Source organism: Euprymna scolopes, chromosome 3, assembly GCF_053919585.1.
Source record: "Euprymna scolopes isolate OS-2025 chromosome 3, ASM5391958v1, whole genome shotgun sequence".
NCBI classification, from domain to species: domain Eukaryota; kingdom Metazoa; phylum Mollusca; class Cephalopoda; order Sepiida; family Sepiolidae; genus Euprymna; species Euprymna scolopes.
In genome coordinates, this window is record NC_136484.1 from 126,383,307 (window position 1) to 126,401,833 (window position 18,527).

Consider the following 18,527-nt stretch of genomic DNA (forward strand, 5'->3'; position numbering starts at 1 on the left):
AGGAAAATGTTTAGGTGGAAACTAAGTAAAAATTTACCGTAACTGTAATAGGAAATTGTACGCATTACAAGGCTGATTTTGATTTCGGTATTTCGAAATGAGTTGTCTTACTTACAAGCAACATGGCGGATCAAAATACATCTTAAGTGATCTTTAGGAATATGACATCTTCGTTCTATCAAGTAAGTACGTATCATAAGTTTAAAAAAAATCTGTATTTTGTTTTGCAAATAGGTTTAATTTTAACTAAGCATCATAATTAATAAATAAAGAATAAAATAATCGGTACTCATGATGCAGTAAGCCATTCTTAACATGGGGAGTGTGTTTTGTACCTATTATGTACTTTAACCTTACAATTTAATAAAAAAAAAACATATCATAAAACGGTATTTTTTTTATATTAGGTGCACCTGCACCTCACCTCCACAATTTTCTTTTAAATGACGACTTTTATAGGTTTTCGACTATGCTGAATACGGAAATCGCATTGAAATTTTTCAGAAATCAGTAGTTATCGTAAAAAAGATGGCCGCCAAAGAATACAATGCATAATACAACTTTTTATATCTCGATAACTACTTATTTCTGCAAAATTTCAATGTGATTTCCGTATTATTCAGCATAATCGAAAACCTATAAAAGTCGTCATTTAAAAGAAAATTGTGAAGGTGGACCTAATCTAAAAATTTACCCATAAAACTTGAAAATACGATTTCAAAAATAGCGCGGATCAGTAAGTGCATTAGCACCAAATAATCTTCTCATGAATACATAAGATTTAATAAAAACAAATTGATAAGTATTTAACAGCGCCATGTGTATTTTGACGACGGTGTTTGATAAGAATTGACGCCACTTCCGTTTCCGGCAGTTAGAAATTCAAGTGTCCCTCGCTTTTTGCGAATGGCTCACACAAAACGTAATAGCACGATGGAAGAACTTCGCCGTTCATTATCTGACACGAAATGGATAGATTCTTTGTCCGTGAAAGATGAAAAAGAACTGGAAAATTATATATGTTCGCAGCAAACCAAGATCGATGAATGGAAGGAAAAGTTTGAAATTCATCGATGTACTTGCGGTATGTGAACAATAAAAACTAATCGTATTTTGCAAAGAGCCTGATTTTTTTTTCTTTTTACTTAAAAAAAATCGTATTGTTTAATATTTAGGAGAAAATCTCAGTCTTTCTTTTTAAATTTAAAAAAATATTTTTATGCTAATTTAGTATTAAAATAAAAAGTAAAATTAAAAGTTTAAATTTGCTTAAATATAGTTTGACTTCTGCAAAAATTATTTTCCTGCATAGTTTCGTAAAAAAAAAAAAATCAATATAGCTGAAAGTTTTGTTTTCGATAATTTTAAAGTATTTGTTTTTATTTTACGTGAATAGTTGAAAGTCAGATAATAACAAAAATATTTTTTATTTTACTTTTAATAAAAACAGGTAAAATATTGTCACTTTCTCAATATTTCATAATACTTTTAAAATGTAATTTCCGGTCCATTTGTAGACTTAGACTAACGTGGTCGATAAAAATGATGCTTTTCTTTTGGTTTAGAAGCGCAATTTAACTGTATTACTCTACTTTGCTAATAAAGTTTAGTTCTCCGCAGACTATATGATAATTTTTTTTATAGAATCGCTCCCATCTCCAACAAACGTAACTACTCAAAATACGTAGGAAAAAAGTTTTTAGACTAGAGTAATAATACATCTAGTCTGTCAATTTGGTGCTTATTCAAATTGGCACTTATGGCGGCAATCTGAAGTCAAGAAAATACAGAAAAGTCTGTATGATGTACGTACTCTGTACAGAACGAAGATGTCATATTTCAAAAGTTACGTACTAGTAGTTTTTTTTTTTTTTTTTTTTTCAATTAAGAGAATCAAATTTTACGATTTTTAGTGATTTAACTACTAAACTGTATTGAACATAAGGCTGATTTTTGATCCCCCGACACCTTGATTTGAGTTTTGTTCCCTTGTTTACCATTTTTTCATACCCGACGAAAACCCTACGACTTGCATTTCACCGCCATTAATACGCTGTTGTCTCCGTTGGTCATTAACCCTTATCAGTACTAGTGCAGCAGTGCACTGCACTACTGCAGTGCAGTAGCAGAGAGTGATCCGGACGTAAATAATAACGTTATTATTTAAAAAGCCATTCTTAACAGGGGAAGGGGAGGGTGTTTTGTACCTATTCTATACTTCAACCTTACAATTGAATAAAAAAACGAGTTTGTATTACTGTACACATAGATTCGAAAAAGTTGTCAAAAAACAAATATATAACAAATAAATGTTATCAAAGGCAAGATAAGTTACTTTTCTACCAAACTGGATATATTTTTTGTGTTTTTATTCAATGTAACATTTATTCAGCTCGAAAAACATGCAGTGTTTACCGATGCATTATTGGACAATTCAAAATGGCTGCCGACTCTCTCTTACACACGGTAAGTTCGAGAAAAGGTGTTATAAATAATAAACTAGACAAAATACTATTAAAAAAACACCGAATATATGTCAACCTATGTCACGGTAATATATATTGAGCGAATTTCTAACAGTATTTTGTCTAGTTTAATATTTATAACACCTTTTCTCGAACTTACCGTGTGTAAGAGAGAGTCGGCAGCCATTTTGAATTGTCCAATGCATACTGCATGTTTTTCGAGCTGAATAAATATGTTACATTGAATAAAAACACAAAATATATCCAGTTTGGTAGAAAAGTAACTTATCTTGCCTTTGATAACATTTATTTGTTATATATTTGTTTTTTGACAACTTTTTCGAATCTATGTGTACAGTAATACAAACCCCCAAAAAATCGTTAAATTTGATTTCCATGAATAAAAAGAATATTAATTGATAAAATTACGTTATTTTGGGAATGTCATCTTCGTTCTGTAACGGGTACATGTCGTACACCAAACTTGCTGTATTTTTTTTACTTCTAATTACCATCAATTTAAAAGCCTTCATCAAAATCACTTTAGAATGTCGAAAGCCACAACGTAAACAAATATATTATTCCGATTATTATAGAAAATGATGGCCACAATGCCCGTGATGAACTCCAAAGTGATTTGAATCATTTAAACTGACAGTTCTAGCTTTTGAGAAAAAAAAAATCCAAAGAAAAACAGGATACTTCTACACTTCACGGACCGTGTATTTTTTATAAGATTTTCGGTGCTTGTTAAGACAGTTGACAGATCATTTAAAAAAAGAAAATATCGTTTCAAGCACAAACAATATCACGTGCTTGTAGAATATAGTAATATATTTAAAAATTACAAAAATTCATCGAGTAGAAAGTTATTTATAGTTAAAAGTAAATTTTACGGAAAATTAGGTAAAAAAAAAATTAAAACAAAAATATTTTGATCGAACATTTTCGTTAAGTGTTCTAAGGGGGGGGACTTAAACATTTCTCATGCGTTTTATGTTTTTTTTTTTTTTTCTTGGAACTTATTTATCTTTAGTTCCATTTGTTTTGTCTTCGTTAGTTAAGTATCAATTGTAATCACAAAACACCGTAAGTCTATGATAAAGTTATCTAACGAAACATCGTAAACATTAAAAAAAAGTTAACTTTACTATTAGCGACATGTAGATTTTAGAGAAAATACCCTTCTGAAATTAGTCAAGAACACTTGAGTTTTATTTAAATAAATCATTTGTGATGTATTTACGGAAAAAGATAAAATAATATAAGCATGTTTATTTGCCGTTAGCGTTCGTTGTAAATAACCAATGGCCGCCATTTTTTTTATTTATTTATTTTTTTAAATATAAATTTTAACAGGAAGTAAGATACCAGACCGGGCTGCCGGCTTAATACTGCTTTAATTCAATTAAATTAAGTGTGGTCTTTTTATATGACAGTGGTGCATTTCCGGTCCGGTCTGGGACTCCCCCCCCATTTTTTTTATTTTTTTTATTTTATTTTTTTTTTTTTAAATAAACGAAGAAAAAAAGCAAGACATTTACCACTGATTACAGCAAATAAACATTGAAAATGTTTTGGGCGGACGTTTAGGAAATTGATCACCCCTTCTGCTAAATTCCACAATTTACAATTTTTACCCCTTTTTTCACGTTAATCTTATAACTATAAAAAAGAACTAAGTTCAGCATCTGCCCCCTTCCCAATTTAGCCCCAGAAGTTCTCAAGGCCTAGACATATTTTAATTTGTGTTCAGCACCATGCAAAACTGCTAAATCGACATACATAGAAAATTTTGCACAAATATCGTAAAATAGTCCCAAAAATGGAGTGTTTTTTTTTTTTATTAGCCTTAAGAGAAATCACTTAGTTACGACTTTTCAGAAAGTTTTTATAAAAATCCAAGGCATCAATTTTTTTTTAATAAGCACAGAAGGGTCAATTTTAGCCACCCGGCACTCCACACACAGTGAGCTGGCAAGCGGGCGTATGGATTTTTAGTAACTTCCTCAAACCATTATAAAACCTACATATTTGAATAGCTCAGAGTCTGAAGTTGCAAAAAATGTGCTCATTTGTCTTCTAACTTCAATTATTTCTCAATATATGCCTGTTTGAAGTTCACAAATTTTGAATTTTTGTGAAGTTGCGACTACAGTTATTTTACCAAGGAATAAATTTGGGTGCATTTGAAGAATTGCTTAAAATTTCTTCCAGAAACCACTAAATATGTCCTATAAGCCCCTTAGATAATGCCAGATTACCTAAATTTACTTCCTTATAAAAAAAGGAACATATGAACAAGTTTTTGACCTATTGCAAAAAAGCCCCGAGATGAAATTTCTCATGCTTCACAAATAAGAATCTAGACATAGAAAGCTATCATAATCCAATTGGGTGAAAAAAATCACTCTCGGGAACCATTTTAATTCTAACAAACTGGAAAAATTTGAACTTGCTCATTTTTCCATAATTTTGGACAACCTACAATGACTGTTTAAACCATAACTCCAGATAATTCTTGTCATTCTTACTCAAATTTCATCATCCAGGCCACTTTTCCTATGTTTTTAGGGTGCAGAATCCAAATCTGGCATCAGAAAACCATGCACTATTTTCTTGAAAATCCTGATTTTTACCCTTTTTAAGCTATTTTCAGGCTGTAAACCAGAAAAAATTCTTGATTTTTTTTTTTTTTTTTCCAATCAATTGAAAAAAAGAATGTAACCACTTTTAAGAAGGGGGTTCACTTTCTCGTTAAAACGTTTTACTTCATTGCTACCTGACTTTCTGTCCATTTCTTTACCGACGTGCCACGTGATTAGAACATTATGACTAGAAAGTGAACCCCCTTCTTAAAAGTAATTCAATTTTGTTTTTTCAAATTTTTTTTCTGCTAATATGATACTCATTTTTTTTCATTTATCTATGATAATCATTGAAAAAATCTTTAAAAAAAAATGTAAAAGAAACACTCAGTTTTAGGGAGTGAACGTTCTCGTACATGTCCTCCAAAATCTTTGATATATTTTTCTCAGGTAGAGACATTTAAATAAAAAAAATTAGGAAAATTATCAAGTAGAATTTTAATTAAAAATATAAATCCGTTTTATCATATTTTTCCAATTCACCATTGAATGATTGCCTGCCTATGTTTTATAAAATATACCCCCCCCCCATATGAGTAAAACCTGAAACTTTTGCACCACTGTTATGTCCATCTACTTACATAACCTGCCAGGCAGTGGTGCGGTTGAGATTTGAATTTACCAACAAAATCGATGAAACAGATGACTGTCCTTTACTGAAAGCACCAATGACGTTTGAAAATGCATCTTAAGGTGAAGATTTGATCAGTGCATCCACGACCCAGACAGTTTAATTTTTGGCAGATTTGCCATTTACTTGTACAAATAGCCTCCAACCCTGTTATCAAAAAAAGGTACACGTCACCGGTATATATCCAGAAGTTTGTTTACGTATAATTTATTTTAGATTAACCACATTGTTTAGCAAATAAAAGAATTAAATATGTTTTGTTTTATAATTTAAAATTTTTATTGTATAATTAAACATTTAAAACACTAAACAATACAAATAATATGTTGTTTAACAAATAAAAAATGAAAAAAAAATGAAAAATGAAGTTTTAAAATGATTAAATGTGTTTTATTTTATAATTTAAAATTTAAAACATCGGACAATACAAATAAGATTTGGTTTGATTTTATATTTTCAAATGAGATGTTATGATTCTTAAAAACCCTTTAAAATCCTTAAAAAGAAAAACAAAAAAAAAAAAAAGAAATTTATGGAACATTTATTAATTGATGCTTAATACCTATTTTTGTAAATTTCTTGCTTTTACCCCCTTTTTGCATAAAACTAAATCAAACTAAATATAGCTCACATTATTCAACCTTACATCCAGCAGCTCTGTTTACAAATTCATAATTGGTAAGTTTGAGTGAATCCTATATGTAGGAATATATGCACATGCATCTAAGTTTATCTAAAGAGACTTGTGTAATGAACAGGATCCTTGTGAGTACGTAAATATATTTTAGTTGAAATTTGTTTGATAATGTTCAGTAATCAAGATTATGTAAAATTTCAAATATGTAGGTTTTAGAAAAGAGAGCGCAATGCATCTTAATCTTTTCAAATTATCTAGTATATAAAGAAAAGTTAGTTGGATTCTTTATACTAGACTTATATACACTCCTGATATAAAAAAAAAGACAACTTGAAAACCTTTACAAAGAAACTTTTTTTTTTTTTTTTTTTTTTTTTTAGGATAGATTTTAAACTTTTCCCACTGAAAAGGTTATGGGGGGGGGGAAGCTACATTCCAAACATTTCAGAAATTTACATTTTTATAAAGCATTTTACACTTGATCAAAATTATGAGGCCAGGGGTATAAATTCTATGAAATTGTACGAAAAGTGTATGAAAGCATTCACCAACCAAATTTAATGAGTTTTACCGCCACTAATTTTGATGACTTCCAAAATTCTTTGGGACATGCTAGAAATAAGCGTTTCCATTAAAGTATGGGGGATGTTGCTCCAGCATCTGAAGATGGCTTCACAAAGTTCATTTTTTGTTGAATATTGTTTGCCATTTCAGTAAACATCTCTTGTCATCCATCCCCAAACATTTTCAATTAAGTTCAAGTCTGGTGAGCATGCAGAATGTCCCAAGAAATGGATCCCATTTTCTTGCAGAAAGATTAAGGTCCGTTGTGCAGTGTGGAGTACAGCATTATCCTGTTGGAATAACCATCTACCCCCACACAAACGATGGCCCTCCGTCATCAACAATGCTTTTTGTAGCATGCTAACATATCCAGCCACTGTCTGATGACCCTGCATCACCTTGAGTTTGATCGTTCCTCTCTAAGAAAAGGCACCCCATACTATTAGGGAACCCTCCACCACTATGACTTATTGAGAAAATTTCAGAAAGCATGTTTTTGTTATGCCAATATCATTGGAAGTGATCAGGATTATCTAGATTGAATTTTTTTCTCATCAGAAAACAGGACTTTCTTCCCCTTCTCAACGTCCCATATTTGGTATTCATGACCAAACCTTAAGCGGTCCACCTTGTGACACATAAGTAGGCAAGGAATTTGTTTACGCTTTTTATTTACCATGCCTTTTTGTCTGATGGTTACTGTACTGCAATCAGCATCCGTGACTGCCTTAATTTGACTAAAATAAAGTCCCGTCTTTCACAACAACCCGTCTTATTCTCCTACTCAATGCAGGAGAAATTTTTGGGGACCTACCAGTGGATTTTACGTTTCCATAATTCTCACTGTTGTTTAGAAAGCTGCAAATCAATTTTATTGTGGTTGCTTGCTGTGGCAAATCTTGCTTATGGAAACCTAGAATTCGAGCATGCTCAACTTCGGTAAGTTTGCTTTCTTTAGGTGTGGTGACTACTAATCTGTAACTGAAGTAAAAAAAACAATTTATACCTCTGGTCTTAATTTTGATGAAGTGTAAAAATGCCTCATTGTTATAAAAATGTAAATTTCTTAATTAAATGTTTGAAATGTATTTTTTTTTCCCATAACCTTTTAGGTTGTAGTATTGGTAACCTTAAGTAGGAGTTTAAAATCTATCCTTAAAAAAAGTTTCTTTTTAAAGATTTTCAAGTGATCTTAAATTTTTGATCAGGAGTGTAGCATTTTTTTATTTTTTAAAATTTTTTTTATCATTTAGCCAATTTTTATTGTTGTTCTTTGCTATAAAATAGTACTTTGCTTCAATTTCTTTCCCCCAAATACTAATTTGGGTCTGTCTGATGACTTGGTGTAGTGAAGACATTTTCAAGTTATGACCTAAAAAGAAAAACGTTGACTTATATCATGAAGAAAAGTTACCTCAGTATTTTCACCTATCATATAAAGAATTACATTTGTTTCCTATAAATAACAACCTGTTTAGTTTTTACAATTATTTTCTGACCACAAGAAGACGTAAAATATTTTTCTTTTTTTACCAAGTGCTTTAAATGTTGTAATGTAATGACATAAACAACATTCATTCTGGCTGCACACTGCACGAGTACTGTTCTTTTCTAGTTCTCTGTAAAACTAATTTTAATAACTATTAGCACTAGAGTAAGTTGAAGTAATTACATGTTCTTACCTTTCGGATTTTTCGTTTACTTCTAACATGCTCTAATTTTGCTGCAACTTTTAAGCATGTTTTTTTTTTTTTTTTTTTTTTTTTTGGTTTTATTTTTTTATTAACACTTTAAAATTTTTTTTTTTAATTTTGTCTCCCCCTCCCATATATACACTTCTTTTTCGTCTATAGAAATATGTCAGACATGATGATCCTCACTCAGGATCGAATGATGAAAGTTGTTTCTGTTTGTCTCGCTCATGCCATAAAAGAACCTATCTTTGCCTGGAATGTAATTTGAAGAGAAGAGAAATGTTTAAATCAAATGGAGTGTGAGGATTCAAACACTGCTCCATTGATTATAAATATAAGCATTAGTAGAGATGATCGCGTGGGTTTTTTATTTTAACGTCCAAAACGAATCCAGAGATGTAGTTATGCAAATCAAATTGGTTTGTATATGTTGAATTTAAGTGATTAAAGAAAAGAACAAAATTTACACTTGTGCATTGTGATTTCATTAATTTGAACTTGAAGTTGTGAAGCGTAGAACAGAATGAAGGGAACACGAAAAAGGAGAGAAAATTTTGAACACGCTGTGAGCTGGATTATTTTTGATTGGGCCAATATGTCACTTATTTTGATTTAGGTCTGTGAAAATTATCTTTAACAGTCCCATTGAAATTGGTAAAAACCCAATTTTTAACTCTGTGCTCCAAGTATTTTTTATTATTTTTTTGTATGAAGCCATTTAAATGTCTGTTGGAAAGTGCAAAACGAATATTGTTATAAATACTCTTGCTCAAAGCTGGGGTGAGACAACTAGTAAAAAATAAGAGTTCAGAGAACTTTTGCTGTTTATTAATCAACAGAGCATGACGTCTGTCAAAAGAAAAGTCTATCAGGCATGTGTATGCCGTGTGATGTATGGAAGTGAAACCTGGCCTGTAAAAGTTGAGGATATATGTTAAGATGTCTATGTATAGAGAGGAATGATATAAGGATGTGTAATATGAATGTTTGAAGCAGGTTTAGATTTGATGAGTTCAGGAAGATTAAATCTGGATAGTTTGATCATATAGCTATATTGAAAAAATGAATGTGAGTTCTTGGATTAGTAGAGGTAGGTGATGGAGTTGTGATGACAGGAAAGGCCAACAAAAATAAGGAAGTGTTAAGTATGCACTTGAGAAAAAAGATAAAGCCCTAGTCGGGGACAGGTTCATTTGGAAGTCAATTTCTAAAAATTGTCCAACTCCTGACAGCATGTAGAATGAATATTAAATCAAATTCTTTGACTCCTCAATACTTATGTATGTTGAAATACCAATCCCTATTAGTTGAATAAGTCGCTATTTTACCTATAGGTAGGGGATATTAGTTAGTAATTGAACACTGGATGTTTTAATAGTAAAATGTTCTATTATCATTCACCATGACAGAAAAAAACAGAAAAGGTAATTTTGTCCGTTATGTCAAAAAAGATGCCATTTTGGTGATAATGTTCTCTCTGAATCAATCCATAAAACTGCATTTCCACTACTGAACAGACAATTCTCATCCACGATTTCAAACAAAAACTATCACACGGCATACATATGCCTGATAGAGCTTGTTTCTGGTTAAGTATTTAGGTTTTTTGTATATGTTCCATCTATATAAAAAAAATAATAGTTCCTTAAATTATAATAGATGAAATAACTTTTACTCATTTACAAAGTCTAAAAGAACTGAAGAAACCTGCTTATTCCAAATATGCCATTAGTTTTGGCTGGAGATAATTCATTGACAACTGATGCATAGACAGACATACAAACATCTTTGGTTTATATAGTTGAGTATTACATTGTTTATCCATTTTTTATATTGTAAAGCTAGCCTATGAATCCATTTTTGTGTCTGAAAGTTTCTAATAAAATTAACAAATTTTACATGCAATTTTGGAATATTACATATTCAAAATTTTGCAAATTGTTACTGTACAAAAAAAAAAGAAAAATTGTATCAATGTAATTACTTGGTTCTTATTTAGAATTCAACCTAATTAAACAAAAATGCAAAACAATATTTATAATGTATGTACTAGCTATGGAACAAAGATGTCATATTAAAAAAAAAAAAATGCGTAAATTGAGCAAGTAGCTTTTTTTATTTTTTTATTTTTTTTTTAATTAAGACGATCAAATTTTATGAGAAAGCAAAAAGAGATTGTCACATCGTAATCTTTGGGGGGGGGGGGAGACAGATGTCCAAAATTCGAAATCAGCCTTGTAATGCTACCAATTTCATAATCATTTTAAATCAATTTCTGTGATTTTTGGAATGTGACATTTCTGGTCTGTGATAGGTACATCAAACATTTTTCTATTTTTTTTTTTTTAATTAGGTTGAATTCTATATAAGAACTAATTTCAGTGTAAATTTAATATGCAATTTAATTTTTGTATTATTTCAGAGCAACAGTATTTTGAATTGGAGAAACAATTAATAACTGCGAATAGCAAGTTGGAATCTGAAACGAATTCATCATCTGAGCTGAAAGAAAAACATCAAGAATTAGGTGAGTGTTTTGGAATGCAGGTGATTCTTTCCACAGTCATCCCTATAATAGGGATGCCCTTGTTCACTTTTTTGTAAGCTATTCTTGTTTTCCAATGGGTGAATTGTTAACTTTTGTGTTTTAATTTATGGATGGTAACATTTTATGCTACTAAGACAAACCTCCTTTCCTTTATCAATCATAAGAAACCTTTTCAACTACAGATTGCTATGGCTAATAAAACCCTACCTTGGATTCCATCATTCAAACTCCTTAGCTTAACATTCACAGACAACATGAATTAGAACAAATACATAGAAGATATTGTCAAGGCTGCTGCAAAGAAGATGGGCTTCCTTTATTGTGTTATGAAACTACTTGCACCTGCCAGTATCTTATCTCTCTACAAAGCCATTATTCACCAATGCATGGAGTATTGTTGGATGTAAATTGATGGCAACACTTAATGTTGTTAAGACTAAGATTCTTTCCTTTTAATAATTGCAAGAAACCTTCTCAACCACATATTGCTATGATTCTAAATGAGAACTCATTGTTCAAACTCCTCGGCTTAACATTTACAAGTAACATGAATTGGAACAAATATATTGAAGACACTGCCAAGGCTGCTGCAAGAAAAGCGTGTTTCCTCTACTGTGTTAGAAAACTTCTTCCATCTGACCGTATCAATGGCACCGTCTGTCCATGTATGGAACATTGTTGTTGCATCTGGGCTGGTGCACCGTTCACGCTTCTCTTGTTAGAAGACAGGGTTCAAAAAACAGTCTCACATGATTGACCATGGTGCAGCCTCTGTTCCATCAATTTCGTGCTTGTTTTATAAGTACTTCGATGGAATGTGCTGCATCAAACTAGCTGCTCTGAAATACATTCACAGTGAAGATCCCCAGATGTCAGAGAGCTTTCTAACTTTAATAGCTTATTTCCTTGAGCAGTCATCCTTTAGAACTTCCTTCCTGTTTCCCCGTTTCCTTGACTGTACCGGTATACCACAACATGAACACCTCTACCTTCATCGCTTTCATTTTCATATTCGATAATGAAAAAGAAAAAAAATTATATGACATCTAGTAAAGCTTAAAATAATTGTTATTCAGTAAGATTAAGACTTGTAAGCTCATCTTACTGGAAATTCCACTATTTTTAGCCTTAGATGGTTTTTGGTCATATTAGTTACTTTTGTTTATATTGTATGTAATTGTTTTTGTAAAATGTTGAATGACTGACTGGGAGTGGTTCAAATGTTTTAAAAGAAGTTCAATTAAAGAATGAATAGCTGATTTTTTAATAAGGTGCTTATTGAGAATTTGACTTACTTTCGAAACAAAAATAGAGAAAAATCTTTAGAAAAACTTTGAACATCCCATCATTGAATGAAGATGTCATATTCCAAAAATCATCTCAATTAAGCAAGTAGGTTTTCTTTTTTTTTTAACCAAGAAAATCAAATTTTATAACAAAACATTGATCTGTATTCTATCATGTTTTATAAATAAATGAGAGAGACAATTCAATTCAAACTATTGAGATCAAAATTAGCCTTGTAAAGCTTCGATTTCCTATTAAAATCACTAAAAATCATAAAAAATGATTTCATATTTAAAAAAAAATAACTTGATCAGTTTACGTAATTTTTGAAATATGACATCTTCATTCAGTGATTGATATGTACACTATAAATATTTTTCTGCAATTTAGTATTTTAATTTAGTTTTAATTCTGAATAAGTACCATAAGTAATTAGCATATGACTGTGGGTTGGTTTAGAAAATGAAAACTTTCATGACACAACAGACCTTAAGACTCATGGTTGGCTAAAATTTCGCTGTATCTAGGGTTATACTCACTTTGAACATAACTATATATAAAACAAAAACTACTTACTAAAAAAATTAAAAAAATCTTGCTCTGATAGGATTGATAGATCCATAGCTCTTTCTCAATTTAGTGGGTGGTCAGTTTTGCTTGGTAGAATGATTTTTCTTGTTGATTCCTATAATGAAGGTGATTCTGGCTTCCTAACTAGTGTGCCGATGTCAGTGACTTTTTATGCTAGTCTTGGCATCCTTCGTGCCACTCTGGCTCAGGTCTGTTTTCTCATGCACTTAGAGAAACAGGTGGCAGTAAGCCACACGAAGCACATACATTTGGTAAAGACAGTTTCATAGAGAAATCAACAAAGGTTTGGAAAATGGATATCAATTGCTCATAAAAAATATCTCCACTTAGGTTTCATTTCTTTTTTTTTTTTTTTTTTTTTTTTTTTTTTTAAACTTCGATGATTTTCAACATTCTCATTTATTTATAATGTTTTTTTTTGTTTGTTTTAATCATCACATTTTAGTTTGTTTATTTTGAATCTATTAAAATATTTTCTTTTTATTCCAGAGAAAAAATTCAAAGAAGCTTCTACAAAATTAAAATCCTTGCAAGATAATCAAGAAGATAGTGAGTCTTCCAAGGTAAGTATTTAGAAATTTTTAATTCAATACTTGACACTATCTTCATTTTTAAAACATTTTTGGGGGTGGGGTTGTTTTCTTACATTATCTTTCTAAATATATATATTTTTTTTTTTTTCCCCATCAAGCAACATCTTACCAAAGCAAATGCACAGTTGGAATCTGAGAAGATAGAATTGGTTGGACTTCTTGAGAAGAGATCTAAAGAAGTGGATCGCCTTAATGGTTTGTTATTTTTTTTTTAATATTAATACTGTAGGGTGAAACGATAAATTTTTCGCCCTAAAGAAAACAACACTACATCTTTATTTTTAAATTTTTATTAATAAAATAAGTTCAGGTAACTTGATTATGTAGTAGAGCTGAGATCTATCTAATGTAACCGCCTTCTACCTCCAATACCACCTCGATACGAGTCCGGAAATGGAAGCATACCACCTTTTCCACAAGCACTGGTTGGAGCTCGGCAAATACTCGACAGATGGTGGTGATTATGCTGGCTTTGGTATTGTTGGAGGTCATGTTGGTGATGTTCTCGATGTATTATCAAATGAAGAAGTCCAGCAGATTCAGGTCGGGAGGATTGGGGTCAATGACAGAAGAGTGCAAAGTTGTAGCACTCCTTCTGAAGGCAAGCCTCTCTGGACTTGTGGGCAGGCGCCGAGTCCTTCTTCCATGTCCAAGGTCTGCCAGCTGCCACCTGATTGCGCTAGTGGATACAACACTCTTCAGCACATCCAGGTACACTTTGGTGCTGACTTTTAAACCAACTTCGAAGATGTGAAATGGCATGACGTGGCCCTCATTTAAAACCACACCAAAGATCATAACCGTGGCTAGGAACTTTGTTGAGTTGTGCTCTCAAGCATTGAACCATTTGGATTTGCATTTTGAGGGTGCTGACAATGGTCTTGTCATAACTTGGATCAGTAGAGAGCATGAGTTGTACAGTGGCGCATCTCCAATCTTGCTCGTTAAGTATTGTATCACTTTCAAACATGATAGGAGGCTCCTATTGCTCTTGGGATTTGTACACAACTGGTTATCTAGTTGATGGTCTGCTACAAAAAAAGGAAACCAGTTTTCATCAAACTGGGATGGAATCATCATGTCTTTTCTAGGGCGACAATTTTATCGTTCTACCCTATGCTTGTTCTTTCTTTTTGAATTTAAGCATGTTCAACATTAAACTGAGAAGGATTGGGACTCTTATTTTTCAAATAAAATTATTTTGTTCTTATTTAGAATTCAACTTAATAAAAACTAGAAAATACTGACAAATCATTATTTATGATGTATATACCTGTCATGCAACAAAGATGTCATATTCAAAAAGTCACATAAATTGATAGTTTTTTTTTTTTTTTTTTATCAAGAAAATCAAATTTTATGATTTTAGCGATTAATAATTTTTGGCACCCATCCTTCATAAATAAGGGGAGACAACTCAATTTGAACTATTGAGATCAAAATCAACCTTGTATTGAATACAATTTACTAATAGCTAAAAATCGTAAATAAAATAATTTTCTATATATAAAAAAAAATACTTGATCAATTTATGTGATTTTTTTTATTATATGTCAGTATTTTATTTGTTATATTTTTTAATTAAGTGTAATTCTAAATAAGCACCAATTATTATACTTAGGTGACAATTAAAAATTGTTCTTCTGTATTTGCATTTGGTTTACTATTCTTATCTTGATTTTTATATGCACATATAAAAAAATATACATTGTAGTAAGTAGTAGTACTGCACATTGACGCAAGATTATGTTTACGGTTCACAAAACCTTAATAGCATTGGTTATCACTCTTGAGTGTTATTTGCATAACATTTTGGTTCATGGAACAGAACCTTTTATATCATCCATGGGAGAGGGGGGGATAGCATACTCTTGTTTTGTCAACCATGATTGGGTAGAAGTCCCAAGTAGTTTGCAATTGTATTTTTTGAATGTCTCCTGCATTGAGGATTGAACCTAATATCTACATAATGATGAAACCACAAATCATGTCACAGGAAAAGAAATGAAAGCCCTGATTTGAATTTAAAAAAATGTTTGTACAAATTTCTACAAATTATTTTTGAAGTAATTTTTTAATTGTTATTATTTTGATATTAACACTGATCTTTGTTTTCTTTAGAGGAATGTAAAGAATTATCAAAGAAATTCTCAGAAGCAAATCAAGCCAAATGTGAGGCTTTAGCTAAAGTTGAAGAAATTCACAGCCAAGATGTTGTTGCTAAGGTAATTATTGGCACCATTTTTTTTTTTTTTTTTATACTTAAAACTGTATTCTTTTTCCTTGTGTGTGCACACACACACACACACACACATATATATATATATATATATATATATATATATATATATATATATATATATATATATAAATTATAACCTCAAGTGTATTAACTTAATTCATTACAAATTGTTTCAATAGACGGGATAAAAATTATCCGCCCATATCCTCAGATGATTCAAGTTAAAATAAAAAGGAAAGATATGTTTTTTGTGATTACATATGGATATTAAAAGCCAAGAGAATGGAAGTAAGAGAAAAAGGAAAAGGAGGGGGGGGGGAAGCAATAATAAAAAAGTAAATTAAAAATTTGGTAAAATTATAAAGATAAGATAGGATAAAAGAGGGGGAAGAAGAGGAAAAGAAAAGAAGGAAATAGATAATTGATCATGTCAAAAAAAAAGTTTAAGTTCTGGATGATGATTTGCATGTGTTGCAAGGCCGAAATGGAGTTAAAGAGTAAGCAATGGAATTTTTTTAGTGGTTTCAGACATTCAAAGTTTTAACTACATAGGTTTAGTAATTTTATTTTTAATAGTTTGGAGTTATTAATGAATATCACCCATAGCTATGTTTTGAATTATTAGTGGAGAATATTATGCATAGATATAGAAGATGGGGAATTTGAAGGGTGACTGTAATTACATTTCTAAGAATTTCCGGAGTGTGATAATTAAAGGTATAAGGAGGATGAGATAATCTCAAACGAGTAAAATAGATAATTAAAAATTAATAATTAAAGTAATCTGCTTGAAAAGTAATAAAGTGAAATAGTGTTTTATGCAATAGTTGTGAGTTTTGATTGGTAGTGTGATAGTGTTATGAGTGTTTAGGATGGGGGCAGGGTTTGTCATATGAACTTCAGTAGGATGTGAAGTTGCTAATACCAAACCACAAACAAGACTTATAAACTCCACAAGACCTGAAATAGATAAAATTAGTAAAATAATCTTTAGAGAGAATAAACTTTCAAATCAAAAACACTTATAACTTAAATCAGTGGATTAATATTAAGGACACTATTTATTATCCTGAACAAAAAGAAAGCTGTTTTCATTCAATTTGATATTGAGAGCTATTACCCCTCCATTTCACAAGACCTCTTCGATGAAGCCCTAGAATTTGCATCCCTCCTCTCTGATATACAGCCAAATGAAAGACATTATAAAAAAATGTAGGAAAACTGTTCTCATTAGCCAGGGCCAGCAGTGGACCAAAAGAAATCGAACCGGACCTTTTGACCTTTTAATCTAAAAATTGAAATTAAATCTAATTTAAAAACTGTAAACTTCTTCCATCTTACTTTCAACCTAGCAAACAATACATATGGACCTTATACTAAAAACAGTATCAATCCTTTACATATACACCCTTTATCCAACTACCTGAAACATATTAAACATATCCCCAAATCGCTCGAAAATAGAATTAGTACAACCTCATCAAAATAGGAAATTTTTAATAACACAAACCCCCCTTTTTTTTTTTTTTTTTTTTTTTTTTTTTTTTGAAGCATTTCTAAAAAATAGTGGATATACTAACACCACCATCAACTATATGGCCCCCTCCCTCCCAACAATAAAAAAACAAAGATCTAGGAAAATTATTTGGTTCAACCCTTCTTTTAATTTAATGATTAAAGATAAACTGGGAAAAAAAGTTTTTGAGTTGGTTACCCCCCCACCCCCAACATATTACATAAAATCTTTAATAAAACACTATTAAACTCCGCTACAATAGCAGTGATAACCTAGAAAGAATAATTAAAAAAATATAATAATAGAATACTTAATAACAGCAACAATAATTACAATATCAGTAACGCAAAAAACGGCGCAAATAAATTGGATTGTCTACTCAAATAAAAATGCCTACAAACTGAAATTGTATACAAATCAACTATGGCTCCAATAGAAAACCTAAATGATAAAAAATGACATCGGACTTGCTGAAACCTCTTTTAAAGACAGTTTTAGAGTCCACAAATGCTCCTTCAATAACCTCAACCATCCCAATAAAACCTCATTCAGTACCCTCTACTTAAACCTGATTCAAAATAATCTCACAACCACCATTAAATAGGAAATTCTCGAAAAACTCTAATACATGTAAATCTTTATATTCCCTCTGTCTTTGTTTACATGAAAAGTATTTTATTCCTAACTTTAGAAATTAAATTATTTGTAGACATTACAAATCTCACCTTCTTAGCAACTTCATACCCTACCGAAGTTCATGACACAACCCCCAACCTAAACAATTGCACATTCTTAACAGTATTACACTACTCATCGAAACTCACAACTATTAAACATAAAACATTATTTTACTTTATTACTTTTCAAGCAGATTACTTTAATTTTTAATTATTAATTATATATTTTACTCCGTTGAAATATCCCATCTTCTCCTATATCTATGCATAATATTCTCCACTAATAATTCAAAACATAGCTATACATAATATTCATTAATAACTCCAAACTATTAAAAATAAAATTACTAAACCTATGTAGTTAAAACTTTAAATGGCTGAAACCACTAAAAAAAAATCCCATTTTTCTAGAAATTCCACACCCTTCAAAATCC

General features: G+C 30.9%; 1 protein-coding gene across 16 annotated transcripts in view; it reads left to right on the forward strand.

The window, feature by feature from the left end:
• The first annotated feature begins 859 nt into the window (after positions 1-859).
• LOC145258715 (nucleoprotein TPR-like) overlaps positions 860-18,527 on the forward strand; it is a 198,587-nt gene continuing 180,919 nt past the window's right edge. For all 16 annotated transcript variants that reach the window (XM_080116631.1, XM_080116632.1, XM_080116640.1 and 13 more), the window contains exons 1-5: positions 860-1,084; positions 11,062-11,166; positions 13,555-13,628; positions 13,757-13,853; positions 15,780-15,883. In XM_080116631.1, coding sequence (XP_079972757.1) covers positions 907-1,084; positions 11,062-11,166; positions 13,555-13,628; positions 13,757-13,853; positions 15,780-15,883 — 558 coding nt within the window. In that variant the 5' untranslated portion in view covers positions 860-906. The remainder of the gene's footprint in view (positions 1,085-11,061; positions 11,167-13,554; positions 13,629-13,756; positions 13,854-15,779; positions 15,884-18,527) is intronic.